Raw genomic sequence first — 21,213 nt, forward strand, 5'->3', positions numbered from 1 at the left:
GACGAAGGCTTTCAGGAAGTATCTCCTAAACTTTTCCTCTCTATTGCGGAAGGATCTAAGGGCTCAGCAGTATCAGCCCAGAGACTCTTCAAGTGGCTCTTGAAGAATGTTATCAGATCTGCAACATGACTCCGCCAGATAGTATTTGCACACACTCCATGAGGTTGATCTCCTCTGTCACCTTCTTCAAGAATGTCCCTATCTCAGAGATCTGAAGAGTGACGACATGGGCATCAGTCCACACCTAAGCAGAACATTATGCGATCACTGGGGACTCCGCCTCCAATACCATCTTCCACTCCACAGTATTTTCATCTGTAACTGACCCCCCTGCAAAGCCCCACCCCTCCAGTGGGGATACGGCTCAGGAGTCACCTACAATGGAGCACCCATAGGGACACTACTCGAAGAGGAAGTTATTCACCTTGTGCAGTAATGATGGTTTTTCGAGACGTGTTGTCCCTTTAAGTGCGCCACAACCCACCCTCCTCCCCTCTACTTCGGAGTTCTTGTGTATGACCCTGCGGTAGAGAAGGAACTGAGGGGGATTAGCCCGCATGCACTGACTAGCCTGGTGGCGGGGCATGAGGGGAGACAGCGTATATGCGGGCCTAACGGACACTGCTACCAAAGTTCTCTGATCAGCAGCGCAGGGATGCAAGCACACCTACAGTGGAGCACCTATAGGGGGACGCATCTCGAAGAACCATCGTTACTGCACAAGGTGAGTAACTTCTTCTCTTTATCTGATAAAGGGCATTGAACAGCCTGAAATATACTAGGTACCTGTTTGTTTGTTGTTTACTATTACCACAGAAATTATGTAGTAGAGGAAAGGGAAGTGATTTGGAGAAACAGGTGATTTTTCCATGACACCCTCTGTTCTGCTTGCTGCAGCATTGATGGCTGGATTGACAGCCTGACTTATTGCTGAGGCTTACTTTGATTTATATTTAAAGAAATGAGTACTGGTATTCTTTTGATTATGAATGTTTTATCACTCTGGGCAGTTATGGTGCTGTATGGATCACAAAGGAGATTTTCTTATCACCATACAAAACTTCTCCATTGCCTACTGCTGGTTTATGTATCAGATGTTCTCTAGATACAATAAGATTTCCCTGGATAAAAATCAGAGACCTTGCCCTAATACTGTTGCAGACATGGGGTAGTTGAAGAAGTTGTTAAGGAAGTTGCTGGTTTCATAAAACTTTCAGCTACCAGCTGTTCAATTCTGTTACTAAAAAAGGAATCTCAGTAGTGATTGCCTAATAACTAACTGACCAGTCAGGAAGTTCATTCTGTCTTGGAGAATTTTTCTTAGTATTTCTGAATTTTCATACAAGATAAGGTACATTCATCTCATGTTCACACTGAGGTGTGAAGAACAACTTGTGTCTTTTTAATTCCAAAGAAATGTTGAGAGAACATTGAGCATTGACAGCAACCCCTCTTCTTGGCAGCATGCACCTCAGATAGAGGCTTTTTTTTTTTTAAGTGACAACTTAAATTCTGCAGAAACTGATTGTGCCACCAGAGGCGTGATGGTGCTGTATACCACAGAGTACTGGCTCTAGTCTTCCCCAGATTCTAGCCTGGTCATTTGGGAATGAAATCGCCTCATGTACAGAGCAGTCCAAGGGAAACATCATTCAGACTATTCAGAATATACAGGGGCAGATCCTTTGTTGGTGTGAACTGACATAGCTCCATTAAGCTAGGTTCACCAGGGGAAGGAGACCAAAGCCCTGAGGTAAGTGGGGACGTGGAATACTGGGAGGAATTACGAGCAGGAGAGCGCCAGAGGGAGGGGTCCTGCCTCATACTGAGAAAGAGGGACAATCATCGAGTTATCTCAGGTGCCTATACACAAATGCAAGAAGCCTGGGAAATAAGCAGGGAGAACTGGAAGTCCTGGCACAGTCAAGGAATTGTGATGGAATAACGGAGACTTGGTGGGATAACTCACATAACTGGAGTACCGTCATGGATGGATATAAACTGTTCAGGAAGGACAGGCAGGGCAGAAAAGGTCGGGGAGTTATATTGTATGTGAGAGAGCAGTATGACTGCTCAGAGCTGCAGTGTGAAACTGCAGAAAAATCTGAGAGTCTCTGGATTAAGTTTAGAAGCGTGAGCAACAAGGGTGATGTCGTGGTGGAAGTCTGCTGTAGACCACCGGACCAGGGGGATGAGGTGGACGAGGCTTTCTTCCGGCAACTAATGGAAGTTACTAGATCGCAGGCCCTGGTTCTCATGGGAGACTTCAGTCACCCTGATATCTGCTGGGAGAGCAATACAGCGGTGCACAGACAATCCAGGAAGTTTTTGGAAATTGTAGGGGACAATTTCCTGGTGCAAGTGCTGGAGGAACCAACTAGGGGCAGAGCTCTTCTTGACCTGCTGCTCACAAACCGGGAAGAATGAATAGGGGAAGCAGAAGTGGATGGAACCTGGGAGGCAGTGACCATGAGATGGTCAAGTTCAGGATCCTGACACAAGGAAGAAAGGAGAGCAGCAGAATACAGACCCTGAACTTCAGAAAAGCAGACTTTGACTCCCTCAGGGAACTGATGGGCAGGATCCCCTGGGGGAATAACATGAGGGGGAAAGGAGTCCAGGAGAGCTGGCTGTATTTTAAAGAATCCAAACCATCCCGATGTGTAGAAAGAATAGTAAATATGGCAGGCAACCAGCTTGGCTTAACAGTGAAATCCTTGCTGATCTTAAACACAAAAAAGAAGCTTACAGGAAGTGGAAGATTGGACAAATGACCAGGGAGGAGTATAAAAACATTGCTCAGGCGTGCAGGAGTGGAATCAGGAAGGCCAAATCACACTTGGAGTTGCAGTTAGCAAGAAATGTTAAGAGTAACAAGAAGGGTTTCTTCAGGTATGTTAGTAACAAGAAGAAAGTCAAAGAAAGTGTGGGCCCCTTGCTGAATGAGGAGGCAACCTAGTGACAGTAGGATGTGGAAAAAGCTAATGTACTCAATGCTTTTTTTGCCTCTGTCTTCACGAACAAGGTCAGCTCACCGACTACTGCACTGGGCAGCACAGCATGGGGAGGAGGGTGACGAGCCCTCTGTGGAGAAAGAAGTGGTTTGGGACTATTTAGAAAAGCTGGACGAGCACAAGTCCATGGGACCAAATGTACTGCATCCGAGAGTTGCTAAAGGAGTTGGCGGATGTGATTGCAGAGCCATTGGCCATATCTTTGAAAACTCATGGCAATTGGGGGAGGTCCGGGAAGACTAGAAAAAGGCTAATGTAGTGTCCATCTTTAAAAAAGGGAAGAAGGAGGATCCAGGGAACTACAGGCCAGTCAGCTTCACCTCAGTCCCTGGAAAAATCATGGCGCACGTCCTCAAGGAATCAATTCTGGGCACTTAGAGGAGAGGAATGTGATCAGGAACAGTCAGCATGGATTTACCAAGGACAAGTCATGCCTGACTAATCTAATTGCCTTCTATGGCAAGGTAACTGGCTTTGTGGATGAGGGGAAAGCAGTGGATGTGTTATTCCTTGACTTTAGCAAAGCTTTTGATACGATCTCCCACAGTATTCTTGCCAGCAAGTTAAAGAAGTATGGGCTGGATGAATGGACTATAACGTGCATAGAAAGCTGGCTAGATCATTGGGCTCAGTGGGTAGTGATCAATGGCTCCATGTCTACTTGGCAGCCAGTATCAAGCGGAGTGCCCCAAGGGTCGGTCCTGGGGCCTGTTTTGTTCAGTATCTTCATTAATGGTCTGGAGGATGGCGTGGACTGCACCCTCAGCAAGTTTGCAGATGACATTAAACTGAGAGGAGTGGTAGATACGCTGGAGGGTAGGGATAGGCTAACGGCATTCGGGGCTGTATAAGTAGGGGCATTGATCATAGAACCATAGAATATTAGGATTAGAAGAGACCTCAAGAGGTCATCTAGTACAACCCCCTGCTCAAAGCAGGACCAATCCCCAACTAAATCATCCCAGCCAGGACTTTGTCAAGCCTGACCTTAAAAACCTCAAAGGAAGGAGATTCCACCACCTCCCTAGGTAACCCATTCCAGTGTTTCATCACTGTCCTCGTGAAAAAGTTTTTCCTAACATCCAACCCAAACCTCTCCCACTGCAACTTGAGACCATTACTCCTTGTTCTGTCACCTGGTACCACTGAGAACAGTCTAGATCCATCCTCTGTGGAACCCCTTTCAGATAGTTGAAAGCAGCTATCAGATCCCCCTCATTCTTCTCTTCCACAGACTAAACAATCCCAGTTCCCTCAGCCTCTTCCTCATAAGTCATGTGCTCCAGCCCCTAATCATTTTTCTTGCCCTCTACTGGACTCTTCCCAATTTTCCACATCCTTCTTTTAGTGTGGGGCCCAAAACTGGACACAGTACTGCAGATGAGGCCTCACCAATGTCGAATAGAGGAGAATGATCACGTCCCTCATCTGCTGCAATGCTCCTACTTATGCAGCCCAAAATGCCATTAGCCTGCTTGGCAACAAGGGCACACTGTTGACTTATATACAGCTTCTTGACCACTGTAATCCCCAGGTACTTTTCTGCAGAACTGTCGCTTAGCCAGTCGATCCCCAGCCTGTAATGATGCATGGGATTCTTCTGTCCTAAGTGCAGGACTCTGCACTTGTCCTTGTTGAACGTCATCAGATTTCTTTTGCCCCAATCCTCCAGTTTGTATAAGTCACTCTGTACCCTATCCCTACCCTCCAGCGTATCTATCTCTCCCCCAGCTTAATGTCATCCGCGAACTTGCGGAGGGTGCAATCCATCCCATCATCCAGATCATTAAGCTCAAATCTTATTAGCCATAGGATAATCCACACTGGAGAGAAACCCTATAAATGCTTGGACTGTGGGAAGAGCTTCAGTCAGCGCTCAGGCCTTATGAGCCATGAGAGAACCCACACAGGAGAGAGACCCTATAAATGCTTGGACTGTGGGAAAAGCTTGAATCGGAGCTCAAATCTTACTGCTCATATGAGACTGCACACTGGAGAGAGACCCTATAAGTGTTCGGACAGTGGGAAAAGCTTCAGTCGGAGGGCACATCTTATTAGACATGGGAGACTCCACACTGGTGAGAAACCCTATAAATCTGCGGTTCTCAAACTTTAACAACCCGAGGACCCCCCTTTTGATTTAAAAATTTTCAAGGACCCCCGCAAGCCCACCACTCAGCCACAGGCTCCGCCCTCACTCCACCCCTACTCCCAACCCCCCACCCCTGCCCCTCCTCTTCCCTGCCTCTTTCTGCCCCCTTCCCCCAAGCGCGCCCCGTCCCCACTCCTCCCTCTCCCGCCCAGTGCCTCCTGCACACTGCTGAACAGCTGTTTTGTGGCATGCAGGAGTCACTGGGAGGGAGGGGGAGGAGTTGATCAGCGGGGACAGCAGCCCCGGACATGACTCGTTGACCCACTGGAGTACCCTTGCGGACCCCAGACCCCAGTTTGAGAAACCCTGCTATAAATGCCTGTACTTCAGGAAGAGCTTCATTTATTGCTCAAGTCTTAATTAACCATGAGAGAAACCATACAGGAGAGACCCTATAAATGCTTGGACTGAGGTAAAAACTTCATTCAGCTCTCAGGCCTTATTAACCATGGGAGAATCCATATGGGGAGAGACCCTAAAAATGCCTGCAGTGTGAGACGTTTCAATGCACCATAAGCCCTTATTATACGTCAGAGAACCCATACAGGAGAAGAACCCTATAAATACTTGGATTGTGAGAAAAGCTTTAATCACTTCACCTCTGAGAACCCACACAGGAGATAAAACCTATAAGTGCCTGCACTGTGGGAAAAGCTTCAGTGAGAGCTCAAATGTGGAAACAAGAATAAATGGATATAATAAACTGGCCATCAGGAAGTTTAGGCTTGAAATTAGACGAAGGTTTCTAACCATCAGAGGAGTGAAGTTCTTGAACAGCCTTCCAAGGGAAGCAGTGGGGGCAAAAGACATATCTGGCTTCAAGATTAAACTTGATAAGTTTATGGAGGAGATGGTATGATGGGATAACATGATTTTGGCAATTAATTGATCTTTAACTATTCATGATAAATAAGCCCAATGGCCCTTGATGGAATGTTAGATGGGATGGGATCTGAGTTACTACAGAGAATTCTTTCCTGGGTATCTGGCTGGTGAATCTTGCCTACATACTCAGGGTTCAGCTGATCGCCATATTTGGGGTCGGGAAGGAATTTTCCTCCAGGGCAGATTGGAAGAGGCTCTGGGGGTTTTTTCGCCTTCCTCTGCAGCATGGGGCACGGGTCATTTGCTGGAGGATTCTCTGCACCTTGAAGTCTTTAAACCATGATTTGAGGACTTCAGTAGCTCAGACATAGGTGAGAGGTTTATTGTAGGAGTGGGTGGGTGAGATTCGGTGGCCTGCATTGTGCAGGAGGTCAGACTAGCTGATCATAATGGTCCCTTCTGACCTTCAATATCTATGAATCTATAATGAAGATGTTGAACAAAACTGTCCCTAGAACAAACCCCTGGAGCACTCCGCTTGATACCTGCTGCTAACTAGATATAGAGCTGTTGATCACTACCCGTTGAGCCCAACGATCTAGCCAGCTTTCTATCCACCTTATAGTCCATTCATCCAATCCGTACTACTTTAACTTCTTGGCAAGAATACTGTGGAAGAGCGTATGAAAAGCTTTGCTAAAGCCAAGGTATATCACATCCACCGCTTTCCCCATATCCTCAGAGCCAGTTATCTCATCATAGAAGACAATCAGGTTAGTCAAGCATGACTTGCCCTTGGTGAATCCATGTTGACTGTTCCTGATCACCTTCCTCTCCTCTAAGTACTTCAAAATGGATTCCTTCAGGACCTGCTCCATGATTTTTCCAGGGACAGAGGTGAACCTGGCCGGTCTGTAGTTCGCCAGATTCTCCTTCTTCCTATTTTTAAAGATGGACACTACATTTGCCTTTTTCCAATCATCCAGGACCTCACCTGATTGCCATGAGTTTTCAAAGATAATGGCCAATAGCTCTGCAATCACATCAGCCAACTCCCTCAGCACCCTCGGATGCATTGTAAATAGTGCATAACTTGTTCTTTCACTCACCTCCTCCCCATACTGTGCTGCCCAGTGCAGAAGTCTGTGAGCCGACCTTGTCTGTGAAGACTGCAGCAAAAAAAGCATTCCAAATCATCTGTCACTAGGCTGCCTCCTTCATTCAGTAAGAGTCCCATACTTTCCCTGACCACCTTCTTGTTGCTAACATACCTCTAGAAATCCTTCTTGTTACCCTTCACATCTTTCGGTAGCTGCAGTTCCAGATGTACTTCCTGATTACACCCCTGCATGCTCAAGCAATATTTTTATACTCTTCCCTAGTCATCTGTCCAAGTTTCCACTTCTTGTAAGCTTCCTTTTTGTGTTTAAGCTCACCGAAGATTTCTCTGTTAAGCCAAGCTGGTCGCCTGCCATATTTGCTATTCTTTCTACACATTGGGATGGTTTGTTCCTGCACCCTCAACAAGGCTTCTTTAAAATACAGCCAGCTCTCCTGGACTCCTTTCCCCCTCATATTAGCCTCCGAGGGGATCCTGCCCATCAGTTCCCCGAGGGAGTCCAAGTCTGCTTTTCTGAAGACAAGGGTCCCTATTCTGCTGCTCTCCTTTCTTCCTTTTGTCAGCATCCTGAACTTGACCATCTCATGGTCATTTCTGCCCAGGTTGCCACCCACTTCTACTTCCCCTACTACTTCTTCCCTGTTTGTGAGCAGCAGATCAAGAGGAGCACGGCTCCTAGTTGATTCTTCCAGCACCTTCACCAGGAAGTTGTCCTCAACAGTCTCCAAAAACTTCCTGGATTGTCTGTGCACCGCTGTCTTGCTCTCCCAGCAGATGTCGGGGTGATTGAATTCCCCCATGAGAACCAGGGTCTGTGATCTGGAAACTTCTGTGAGTTGTCCGAAGAAAACCTCATCTACCTCATCCTCCTAGTCTGGTACTCTATAGCAGACGCACACCACGACATCACCTTTGTTGTTCTTGCCTCTAAACTTAACCCAAAGACTCTCAACAGGCTTTTCTCTAGATTCATACTGGAACTCTGATGTCACTGGTAGGCTTCAAACTTACTTTAAAATTGTAAATACAGTAACTCCTCACTTAACTTCATCCAGTTAATGTTGTTTCATGGTTAGGTTGCTGATCTGTTAGAGAACATGCTCGTCTAAAGTTGTGCAGTGCTCCCTTATAACGTTGTTTAGCAGCCACCTGCTTTGTCCACTGCTTGCACAAAGAGCAGCCTGTTGGAGCTAGCTGGTGGGGGTTTCAAACCAGGGTGAGTCGGCAGCCCCCCTATCAGCTCCCCTAAGTTCCCTTGCAGCAGCTTGCCGCAGCAGGCTAACAATTGCCGGGCAGTTCAGCTGTCCCTCCCCCCACTGCCCTGTGCTGCTCCTGCCCTCTGCCATGGAGCTGTTCCCAGGAGCCTTCTGCTTGCTGTGCAGGGTGGCGACAGAGGGGTGCTAGTGTCAGGGTGTCCCCCTCCACCTGCTTCTGCACCCCACCTCCACAGAGCAGAGAATGTTGGGGCTTTTTTATCCCAGAAAACTAGGATTCCTGATTATAATGGAAACGTGTTTTCTCTCTGCATGTGGGTGGTACCTTTTGTAAATCTGGCTACATTCCAATGGCCTCTCCTTTGCTTCTAGTAATGATTGCTGTTTTTTCCTTTCTATATATGAATTTTATTTGAATTAATTACAGAAAGAGCTATCGAAATATACATTTAAAGTGCAGTGTGCCTCCACTCCTCCCAGAGTATATTATAATCTTAGGGTATGGCAAATGTGAAGCCTAAACAGGTTGTTCGAGTTTCTTTAAACATTTAGCATGAAGCAGCCAGTGCCAGCTACTGGTTTGGTCTAGCAGGGACACTACAGTGTTTATTACCTGTAACAATCAGTTGCCACAAATTTAATAGCCCCGGGAACACATTTTAAACAAGTTCATTTCATCTGCCTGAACATGTCTCAGGGTATGTCTACACTGTAGTTAGACATCCATGGCTGGCGCAGGACAGCTGACTCGGGCTCACAGGGCTCGGGCTAAGGGGCTGTTTGATTGCAGTGTAGACACTCAGGCTGCAGCCTGAGCTATGGGAGCTTCCCACCTCACAGTGTCCTAGAGCCTGAGCTCCAGCCTGAGGCCTAGTGTCTGCACTGCAGTTAACCAACCTGGAATCAAAGCCCCGTGAGCCTGGCACAGCCCAGCTGCAGGGTTTGAATTGCAGCATGGACATACCCTAAGAGAGGTGAGGTCTAGGCCAGGGGTTCTCACAACAGCTTTTTGGTGGCCTCAGAGTGCAGCCACTGGTGGCCGCACTGACAATTTTTTCCTAAAATACTTACCGGTAATTAATTTTAGAAAAAACAAATATGCACAGATTCACATCCCAATCATTATAATGTATATTTGTAGGGTTTTTTTGGCAAACTCAATAACAAAAATAATGCTGCCTCCCCCTTCAGCCACCCCGTCCAGGGCTTAATGGATCCTGGGGCTTGCTGTGAAAAGTGATATTTGTATATTGTTAATATCACAGCACACTGAGTCGCTACCTGGGAGGCTATGAAAAGTGATAAGTGATATTAACAAACATGCAAGTATCACATTTTACAGACTTTAGTAAGTCTGCTGTGAAAAGTGATACTTGCATGTTTGTTAATATCACTTTTCTCAGTAAGCCCCAGGACCCATTAAGCCCTGCATCGGGGGGCCAAAGAGGGAGGCAGCAGGGGCTAGAGGCAAGGGTGGGATGGATGTGGGGCCTGAGGGCAATGGGGGGGGAATGGATGCAGGGCGAGGAAGGCAGCGGGGCCTTGGGGGTGGGGTGGGGGTTGAGGGATGGATACATGGCTGTGGGAAGCAGCAGGGGCCAGGGGCGATGGGGGTGGGTGAGGAGCCCCACTGTTGTGTGGCCAGAGCCAGGGACTGGTGTCTGTTGCCATGCCGCCAGGGCCAGGGCTCAGTGCCCGCGGCCAGAACCTGGAGCTGGGGATGGGAACTGTGTGGCTGGAGCCAGGGATTGGAGCCTGCGGCCAGGCAGACGAAGCTGGGGGTCAGCACCCAGGGCTAGTGCCTGCTGCCACACGGCCAGAGCCCAGAGCTGTGTGCCGGAGCCCAGGCGCGCGTGGCTGGAGCCAGGAGTCAGCGCTCGCCGCTGCGTGGCCAGGGCCAGGGGTCGGCACCACGTGGCCAGAGCCTGGGAACAGAGCTGTGGGTTGGCGCCGGCTGCTGTGCAGTGAAGGCCGGGGATCAGCACCGGGGGCTAGGCAGGAGTGGCTGGAGACCGGGGCCAGCGCTCACCACCGAACGGCTGGAACCGGGGGCCAGAGGTCGACTGAAGCTCTGCAGCCAGGGGTCAGTACCTGGCTGCCTTGCAGTGCCAGAGCCAGAGGTTGGCGGCCCAAAGCCCCATGCTTGGAGCCTGCTCCTGTGCAGCTGGCCTGGGGGTCGGCGCCTGTGGACAGCGCCTGCCATTGCGCAGATGGAGCTCGGGACTGGAGCCGGGAGCCAGCACCTGATGCCACACAACTGGAACCCAGGGCCAGAGGGTGAAGCCCCGCAGCTGGAGTCCAGGGCCGAGTGGCCAGAGCTGGGCAGGAGGGTGGTGTGGGGTCAATACCTGCTGCCCCAGTGTCTGAGCCTGGGGCCGCACGGCCAAGTTCCTGAATTCCCACTACTGGAGCCTGCCACCCAACCCCCATGCCCCCAAGGTGGGTCATGAATTCACCTTGCTCCTGCACCTTTGTGCCCCACCTTTCTCAAGAGGAAGTGCAGGACGGCACATCCAGGAGCAGCAAAGCCCTGGTCTACACTACGAGTTTAAGTCGAATTTAGCAGCGTTAGATCGATTTAACCCTGCACCCATCTACACAAGGAAGTCATTTTTGTCGACTTAATGGGCTCTTAAAATCTATTTCTGTACTTCTCCCCGACAAGGAGATTAGCGCTGAAATCAACATCGCCTGGTCGAATTTGGGTTAGTGTGGATGCAATTCGACGGTATTGGCCTCCGGAAGCTATCCCAGAGTGCTCCATTGTGACCAATCTGGACAGCACTCTCAACTCGGATGCAGTGGCCAGGTAGACAGGAAAAGCTCCGCAAACTTTTGAATTTCATTTCCTGTTTGGCCAGTGTGGCAAGCTGATCAGCACAGGTGACCGTGCAGATCTCATCAGCAGAGGTGACCATGGAGTCCCAGAATCGCAAAAGAGCTCCAGCATGGACCGAATCGGAGGTACCGGATCTGATTGTTGTATGGCGAGATGAATTCGTGCTATCAGAACTCCATTCCAAAAGACGAAATGCCAAAATATTTGCAAAAATCTCCAAGGGCATGAAGGACAGAGGCTATCACAGGGACCCGCAGCAGTGCCGCATGAAACTTAAGGAGCTCAGGCAAGCCTACCAAAAAACCCAAGAGGCAAATGCCCGTTCGGGGTCAGAGCCCCAGACATGCCGCTTCTATGATGAGCTGCATGCAATTCTAGGGAGTGCCCCTACAACTACCCCACACCTGTACGTATACTCCTGCAAGGGAGTCTCACACAACAGGGATGAGGATTTGGGGGACGAGGAAGATGACGAGGAGGGGGAGGTTGAAGATAGCGCACACTAGGCAAGCGGAGAAACCATTCTCCCCGACAGCCAGAAACTGTTGATCACCTTGGAGCCAATACCCTCCCAACCTGGGCTCCCAGGCCTTGAAGGCGGAGAAGGCAACTCTGGTGAGTGTACCTTTGTAAATATAATACACTGTTTAAAAGCAAGCGTGTTTAATGATTAATTTGCCCTGAAGACTTGGGATGCTTTCGTGGCCAGTACAGCTACTGGAAAAGTCTGTTAACGTGTCTGGGGATGGAGCGGAAATCCTCCAGGGACATCTCAATGAAGCTCTCCTGGAAGTACTCCTGAAGCCTTTGCAAAAGGTTCTGGGGAGGGCAGCCTTATTGCGTTCTCCATGTTAGGACACTTTACCATGCCAGGCCAGTAGCACGTAGTCTGGAATCACTGCATAAGAAAGCATGGCAGCGTGTGGTCCCGGTGTTTGCTGGCATTCAAGCAACATCCGTTCTTTATCTCTCTGTGTTATCCTCAGGAGAGTGATATCATTCATGGTCGCCTGGTTGAAACAGGGGAATTTTATTAAGGGGACATTCAGAGGTGGCCGTTCCTGCTGGGCTGTTTGCCTGTGGCTAAAAGAAATCATACCCCCTGTTAGCCACGTGGTGGGGGGAGGGGTGAAGTGATCATCCCAGAGGATTGGGGGGGGGGGGGGGTTAGTTGGGTTTGTGCTACACATTAACCCGAAAACATCAGCCCCTCCTTTTAAATGGCCAATGTGTCTTTTTCAATTTTACTCTCCTCTTTTTTTCCTCCCGCAGCTACAGATGTTTCAACGCTGCCACTAGCATCTCTGTCCCAGAGGCTAGCGCAGATAAGAAGGTGAAAAAAATGCACTTGTGATGAAATGTTCTCTGAGCTCATGCAGTCCTCCTGCACTGAAAGAACCCAGCAGAATGCGTGGAGGCAGACGGTGTCAGAGTCCAGGAAAGCACAAAATGAACGCAAGGACAGGTGGCGAGAGCAACAGGAGACGTGGTGGGATCAAGAGGAAGGGTGGCGGCACCATGATGAGAGGAGGCAGGATGCAAGGCTGAGGCTACTGGAGGATCAAACTGATATGCTCCGGCGTATGGTTTAGGTGCAGGAAAGGCACAGACCGCCACTGCAGACCCTGTGTAACCAACCACCCTTCTCCGCAAGTTCCATAGCCTCCTCACCCAGACGACCAAGAACACGGGGTGCGGCTCCGGACTCCCAGCCACTCCACCCCAGAGGACTGCCCAAGCAACAGAAGGCTGGCATTCAGTAATTTGAAGTGCAGTGTGGCCTTGTCCTTTCCTCCTCCCCCACCCCTCCTGGGCTACCTTGGCAGTTATCCCCCTATTTTTGTGATGAATTAATAAAGAATGCATGAATTTGAAACAACAATGACTTTATTGCCTCTGCAAGCGGTTGTCAAAGGGGGAAGGGGAGGGCAGTTGGCTTACAGGAAAGTAGAGTGAACCAAGGGGGCGGGTTTTCATCAAGGAGAAACAAACAGAACTGTCACACCGTAGCCTGGTCAGCCATGAAACTGGTTTTCAAAGCTTCTCTGATGCGCAGCGCACCCTGCTGTGCTCTTCTAACTGCCCTGGTGTCTGGCTGTGCGTAGTCAGCGGCCAGGTGATTTTCCTCAACTTCCCACCCCACCATAAACGTCTCCACCTTATTCTCACAGATATTGTGGAGCACACAGCAAGCAGTAATAACAGTGGGAATATTGGTTTCACTGAGGTCTAACCGAGTCAGTAAACTGCGCCAGTGCGCTTTTAAACGTCCAAATGCAGATTCTACCACCTTTCTGCACTTGTTCAGCCTATAGTTGAACAGCTCCTGACTACTGTCCAGGCTGCCTGTGTATGGCTTCATGAGCCATGGCATTAAGGGGTAGGCTGGGTCCCCAAGGATAACTCTAGGCATTTCAACATCCCCAGTGGTTACTTTCCAGACCAGAAAATAAGTCCCTTGCTGCATCTGCTTCATGCAGACCAGAATTCCTGAAGATGCTAGCGTCATGTACCTTTTCCGGCCATCCCACGCTGATGTTGGTGAAACATCCCTTGTGATCCACCTGTGCTTGCAGCACCATTGACAAGCACCCCTTTCGGTTTATGTACTGGCTGCCAAGGTGGTCCGGTGCCAAGATAGGCATATGCATTCCGTCTATCGCCCCACCACAGTTAGGGAATCCCATTGCAACAAAGCCATCCACTATGACCTGCACATTTCCCAGAGTCACTACGCTTGATAGCAGCAGCTCAGTGATTGTGTTGGCTACTTGGATCACAGCAGCCCCCACAGTAGATTTGCCCACTCCAAATTGATTCCCGACTGACCGATAGCTGTCTGGCGTTGCAAGCTTCCAGAGGGCTATCGCCACTCGCTTGTGAACTGTGAGGGCTGCTCTCATCTTGGTATTCTTGCACTTCAGGGTAGGGGAAAGCAAGTCACAAAGTTCCATGGAAGTGCCCTTATGCATGCGAAAGTTTCACAGCCATTGGTAATCCTTCCAGACCTGCAACACTTGTGGTCCCACCAGTCTGTGCTTGTTTCCCGGGCCCAGAATCGGCTTTCCATGGCATGAGCTTGCCCCACTGCCATCATGATGGCCAAATTGCTGGGGCCCATGCTTTGAGAGAAGTCTGTGTCCATGTCCTCATCACTCTCATCACCGCGCTGCCATCACCTCCTCGCCTGCTTTGGAGGTTCTTCATAGAATCATAGAATATCAGGGTTGGAAGGGACCCCAGAAGGTCATCTAGTCCAACCCCCTGCTCGAAGCAGGACCAATTCCCAGTTAAATCATCCCAGCCAGGGCTTTGTCAAGCCTGACCTTAAAAACCTCTAAGGAAGGAGATTCTACCACCTAGGTAACGCATTCCAGTGTTTCACCACCCTCTTAGTGAAAAAGTTTTTCCTAATATCCAATCTAAACCTCCCCCATTGCAACTTGAGACCATTACTCCTCGTTCTGTCATCTGCTACCATTGAGAACAGTCTAGAGCCATCCTCTTTGGAACCCCCTTTCAGGTAGTTGAAAGCAGCTATCAAATCCCCCCTCATTCTTCTCTTCTGCAGACTAAACAATCCCAGCTCCCTCAGCCTCTCCTCATAAGTCATGTGCTCTAGACTCCTAATCATTTTTGTTGCCCTTCGCTGGACTCTCTCCAATTTATCCACATCCTTCTTGTAGTGTGGGGCCCAAAACTGGACACAGTACTCCAGATGAGGCCTCACCAATGTCGAATAGAGGGGAATGATCACGTCCCTCGATCTGCTCGCTATGGCCCTACTTATACATCCCAAAATGCCATTGGCCTTCTTGGCAACAAGGGCACACTGCTGACTCATATCCAGCTTCTCGTCCACTGTCACCCCTAGGTCCTTTTCCGCAGAACTGCTGCCTAGCCATTCGGTCCCTAGTCTGTAGCGGTGCATTGGATTCTTCCATCCTAAGTGTAGGACCCTGCACTTATCCTTATTGAACCTCATCAGATTTCTTTTGGCCCAATCCTCCAATTTGTCTAGGTCCTTCTGTATCCTATCCCTCCCCTCCAGCATATCTACCACTCCTCCCAGTTTAGTATCATCCGCAAATTTGCTGAGAGTGCAATCCACACCATCCTCCAGATCATTTATGAAGATATTGAACAAAACCGGCCCCAGGACCGACCCCTGGGGCACTCCACTTGACACCGGCTGCCAACTAGACATGGAGCCATTGATCACTACCCGTTGAGCCCGACAATCTAGCCAGCTTTCTACCCACCTTATAGTGCATTCATCCAGCCCATACTTCCTTAACTTGCTGACAAGAATACTGTGGGAGACCGTGTCAAAAGCTTTGCTAAAGTCAAGAAACAATACATCCACTGCTTTCCCTTCATCCACAGAACCAGTAATCTCATCATAAACTCATTCTGGTTCTGTATATGCTGCATGATAATGCATGAGGTGTTTACAATGCTCATAACTGCCGCGATGATCTGAGCGGGCTCCATGCTTGCCGTGGTATGGCGTTTGCAGGAGAGCAGAGTTGCAGGGGGAAGCGGTGGTTGGATGACCAGTTTTGCAGACCTACTGCACTGTCTGCTGCCAGGACACAACAGCTGAGTGGGCTGCACGCTTTCTGTGGTGTGGTGAGAAAAGAGCAACTGAGCAGAGTTGCAGTGGAAGCGGTCCTGCGAGACCACCAGGAGAGCAGAAGAGCAGAGTGCCAGCAGAAGCGGTGGATGACAATGGTCATATAGAAGACCTGCGAGGTGGATTCATAGCATCAGGAGAGCAAAGTGGGAGTGGAAGTGGTGGATCACGATGACGGTTAGCAGTCCTACTGCACCGTCTGCTGAAAGCAGTATGGCGCCCGCACGGAGAAAAGGTGCGAAATGATTGTCTGCTGTTGCTTTCACGGAGGGAGGGGCAACTGACGACATGTACCCAAAACCACCCGCAACAGTGTTTTTGCCCCATGAGGCACTGGGAGCTTAACCCAGAATTCCAGTGAGCGGCGGGAACTGTCGGATAGCTACCCACAGTGCAACGCTCCAAAAGTCGACGCTAGCCTTGGTGCTGTGGACGCACTCCACCGACTTAATGCGCTTAGTGCATTAGTGTGGGGACACACACAATCGACTGTATCAATCTAAAAAATAGACTTCTGTAAATTCAACCTAATTTCGTAGTGTAGACATACCCAAAGAGGGAGGGAAAGGGGCTGATGCTTTGCTTCCCCACCCCCATCACTGCCCAGGAGGCTATCGTGGTCTAGAGGCAATGGTTACAGACCTGGAAGTTCAGGTAGGGCTTCTTTAGGGTATTATAGATCTGCAGGTTTACTTTAGATTTGGCCTAATGAGTCAAGACATTTACAGGCCTACTGTTTCATTCAGTTTGCTGGTTAGAAGGGATTAAAAACCTCTTGGTTCAAGTGAAGCTTGTTTTTGGCAAGAAAACTGGTAAAATACTTTCCTTTAATGTGCCCTAAGAAGCTGAAACTAGAGTTGATGCATGTATGCTTTTCAAATGTGGATTCTGGCTCTGACAGTGCTCCTTGGCATGTGTGGCCTTGCTTTAGGGCAGGGTTTCTGAAACTGGGGGTTGGGACCCCTCAGGGGGTCATGAGGTTATTACATGGGGGGTCGTGAGCTGTCAGCCTCCACCCCAAACCCCGCTTTGCCTCCAGCACTTATAACGGTTTTATAAATTAAAAACACTTTTTTATATATTTAAGGGGGGTCACACTCAGAGGCTTGCTAAGTGAAAGGGGATACCAGTACAAAATTTTGAGAACTACTGCTTTAGGGGAACCTGGTTTAAGGAATGTGTATCTGCAATTTTCCTGAAATGAAATAGAAATAAACTCTATGTAGATAAGTAGTAGTGTGATCCAGTAAATACAGTACTAAACTAGTAGTCAGAAGACGTGTCCTGTTCTTGAATTCTACTTCTGCTTCTAATTCTACATTTGCAAAATGGTAGTAACGATACTTAAACCTCCTTTGTTAACATTCATAGAGATCCTTTGAATACAAAGTATTATTAATGAAATTCAAGGAGAGTTTTGTAGAGAATGTCTAGCCAGATGTAAACCTTTTGGATGGATGGAAGTGAGAGTATGTATTCCATTGGCTTGATTTAGTGGGTGTTGGTCCTGCTTTGAGCAGGGGATTGGACTAGATGACCTCCTGAGGTCTCTTCCAACCCTAATATTTTATGATTCTATGATTGGCAGCAGTAGGATGCACCAGCACTTAGAAAGTAAAAAAAAGGCAAATGTCATTATATTTAAAAAAACAAAACACTTTTTTGACTGTTTTGTTTATGCAGGCAATGGAAGTGGTTCTCTGGAAGCTTGTTTTCAAAACAACGTGTTTGTGGTGGTCAGATGCCTTCCCTTTATATCAAAATCTTCACTTTATTTGTAATAAAATTGAGTATTAGTTGAGACTTTAAAGTAAACTGTTGTTCATATATACAAAGATTATATAGACTTGGAGAAATTTTATTGTAAATAAACAAAACTAATTTTACTATGCGTTTGTCATTGCCCAGTAAGCACCAGATAAACAGCCACTTTCAATCACTCCTTTCTTCCGTGATCTCACTATCACATGACATCCTATATTGATAGTGTCACCTCTCTCCCTGACTTTCTAGTCCTCTGCACCATTATGCATACACACATCCAGTTCCAGGACCCTGCAAACCCTCACTCACGCAAGCAGTCCTTACTCATGCACATCCATCCACTTAGGTCAATGGAACTGCTTGAGTGAGGAAGGACTAATCACATGAGTACAGGTGTACGGACTCAGGCACTTAATTTTCCATCATGACACTATTTCTCCTTTTGGCTGATCTGTCCTCATGAAGCACGTGAGACGTTTAGTTGCAACACAACACTGCATACAGGGAAATCTTGTCTCTGCAGCACCATCACCAGCCTGGTACCAGAAGCCCCCAGATTCAGGAAATGTCTGTGTTACTTTTTAAACCATTCTTGTCATGTTGTGATCAGTGTTGAGAGGCTACAAAGGGAACCCCATCCACCTGCTTTATGTCAGAGAAATGGTAGGATCTATCATAAAGGAATCTTGAGAAAGGGGAGTAGTCCTGGGAGAGGGAGGGCAGGGAAGAATGTAAGATGGAAAATTCCCCTTGTGCTTTTATAGTCTCCAATCTGGTTTCTCTTATGATTACTTAGAAGCATTTCTCTTCACTGACGGGAACATGGAGGGTATGTCTACACTGCAATTAAAAATCTGCAGCTGGCTTGCGCCAGCTGACTCAGGTTTATGGGACTTGGGCTGCAGGGCTGTTTAATTGCAGTTTAGAAGTTTGGGCTTGGGATGGTCTCAGTGCTCGGGCTGAAGCCTGAGCCCAAACATCTACACTGCAATTAAACAGTCCTGTAGCCAGAACCCTGTGAGCCCGAATCAACTGTCACAGGCCAGCTGCAGGTGTCTAACTGCAGTGTAGCCATATCCCTGGGCACCAAGATTGACTTATGTTGACTGTTATATTTAATCTTTTCATATTACAGCAATTGACTCAAATATCCTACAAGTGTGGAACACGTTCCTATGGAGCATCCTTCAATTATATATGAATCTGTAGGGTATATGTGCCTCTAGAACATTGATATGATTTAAAACCCTGCAGCAAGCTAGTTAATTCCTAATGTTCTATGTGGTTTAGTTTCTACTGATTCTTTTATTTAGGGCGCTAATATGATGGCTATAGTTAGCTGTTCTTACTCTTTCCTGTGTAGGCACCAGTGTAATGGGGCAGTAATTTCCCGTTGTGGACAGCCCGAGGTCAGCTGGTGGGGCTGGAGAAATGCGGATGACGAACACCTTGTCCAGTCAGTGGCCAAAGCATGTGCCTCAGACTCTAGGTCCAAAAGCAGCAAATTAATGAATGGAAACTGTTCCAGAGACTTCTCCAATGGAGGGGACCTCTCCGATGTGGAATTTGGTGAGCTCACAAGCCCCTCCATTTCTGAAATGGCTAGAGCTTTGTATGTGAGTGTGATCTCCTGTGTATAGTATAAGATATGTGGGGTTGCCTGTGTGTTTACAGAGTGTGTAGGATTCCTCTATACACAGTGCATACATATTGTGGTTCCTGCATGACTGTTTGTTGCAGATAGTGTCAGAAGTATTTGTTTAATTACTGTTCGGTTGTCCTTTTTCTTTCCATAGATTCCTCAATTTCTAATGCTTCAGGAGCAGAAAGTTTGGCCATCCAGCCTCAGAAGCTTTTAATCTTGGATGCACGTTCTTATGCAGCTGCTGTGGCTAACAGGGCCAAAGGTGGAGGCTGTGAGTGCCCAGGTAAGTAATGTTTGCTCTCAGATCAGTTTATATGAAGGTAATCAAAAGGACAGATACACATTTAAAGGGGCATGGGGCTTGTCTACAGTGAGGGGTTTTGCACCACGTAGTGTAGTTACAACACTGTTGCAAGCCTTTAGAGTCACATGGATGCAAGTCACAACTTTTTACACTGGTGTAATGCATCTGCATGAAAGTTTGTATCAATATAGCTATCATGGAGCATGAAAACCCAGTGTAGTCAGCCTGTACTTACTTCAAAGGGACAGATTTAGTTGCCAGATGATGCTGTGCTTCAAAGCATAAGACTAAATCAGTAACAATATACAATTAACACTGAACTATGTACAGTATGTTGAATGGTCTTTCTTCACTGAATCAAATATTTAAGATTAAATGCAATATAAAAACACACTAAAGATTAATATGTAGATTAACTATAAAAATACAAGAGAAAAACCAAAACAAAACTCAATAAACCATCATGGGTAATAGTGTTGCAGGATTGTTATACGTGAGGGAAACTTGTTTACAGAGACACAGCACTCTTAGTATTTCTGGAACAGTTCCCATATTCAAATGTAATTGAAATACATATTTATCCTGCATTTGTGAAGTTTACCCAGGATTATTATATTCCATGTTCTTTATCGCCATTTGTGAATTGTGGGTAGTATGAGCAGGAAGCTTTTTGATGACCATTAGCAAATGGGAATATATCCTGGTTAAATTCCATCATTGGAGAATATGGGAAAATACCAGACAGGAAAATTACAGGTAGGAAAGGCAAAGCTGTTTCAGTAATATCTAAGATGGACCTCTGAGATCTTTGACCAAAATAGCTGCACTTTGGGGCATAGTTGCCCGTGGTGAGAGAGATCTTAAATGTCCATATAGCTTTCAAAAAGTATAAAGGAGCTCATGATTAATTGAATGAACTATCTAAATAGAAAGCACAATGCAGTACAGCAACTTATCTTGAGTTTCAAGATGAGGATGCTTGAACAGTTTGTAAGGAATTTTCAGACAGCTATGTTAGCTTCATTAGATTTGATACTCAAATCTTGCTCACATTTTTAATAAAATACAGTCAATCCAACAGTACACTCTGGAGATGAAGTCAGAATACAACCATTAAGTGTAACAGCCTTTGTAAGGAGCAGTTTGTTGGCCTTTCACAGACCGTATGCTTTATCTTCAAATATTGCTGACTTTTAAAAAATAGTTTGGTTAATGTCTTCATGGCTCAGAAGGGGCCACATTATCCCTGGCTTTAGCATGGTGATTAGAGGTGGTAGAGAAAAGGTGCCTTCTTCCCCGCTCTATGCAAGGGCTAGAGATTGTGCGCTCCATGCACTCATAGGATGCAATCCATCCCAAAGAGGTCCCTGAACAAGAGGGGCCCTCTGCACAGCCTTTGGAGCTAGCAAGGCATGGCTGGGGGCGGGGAGGGCACATTCCAGGAAATGGTTCATCCTGTGCTGGGTGGATTTGATTTATTTAAATCATAATTTAAATCACTAGTCAGGAAGACTCGATTTAATCATGGTTTTCTACATAAAAGTGCGTTCTTGTTGGCTGTTATAACCTTAATACCTGTTCTTCACAACTCAGAAATAGATGTAGGTTTCATTTTTAGAAGGTACACACTATACATTTTTATACAGTGATTTATTCTGAAAACTTTTCAGATTAGTTTTACAGCTATATCAGAAAATGAA

At 47.4% G+C, this 21,213-nt stretch overlaps 1 protein-coding gene across 9 annotated transcripts in view; it reads left to right on the plus strand.

Moving 5' to 3' along the window:
* Nucleotides 1-21,213, plus strand: part of MTMR3 (myotubularin related protein 3) — a 254,003-nt gene that overhangs the window by 203,993 nt on the left and 28,797 nt on the right. For all 9 annotated transcript variants that reach the window (XM_043529930.1, XM_043529931.1, XM_043529925.1 and 6 more), the window contains 2 exons: nt 18,928-19,133; nt 19,361-19,492. In XM_043529930.1, coding sequence (XP_043385865.1) covers nt 18,928-19,133; nt 19,361-19,492 — 338 coding nt within the window. The remainder of the gene's footprint in view (nt 1-18,927; nt 19,134-19,360; nt 19,493-21,213) is intronic.

Source organism: Chelonia mydas, chromosome 15 (assembly GCF_015237465.2).
Source record: "Chelonia mydas isolate rCheMyd1 chromosome 15, rCheMyd1.pri.v2, whole genome shotgun sequence".
NCBI lineage: Eukaryota > Metazoa > Chordata > Testudines > Cheloniidae > Chelonia > Chelonia mydas.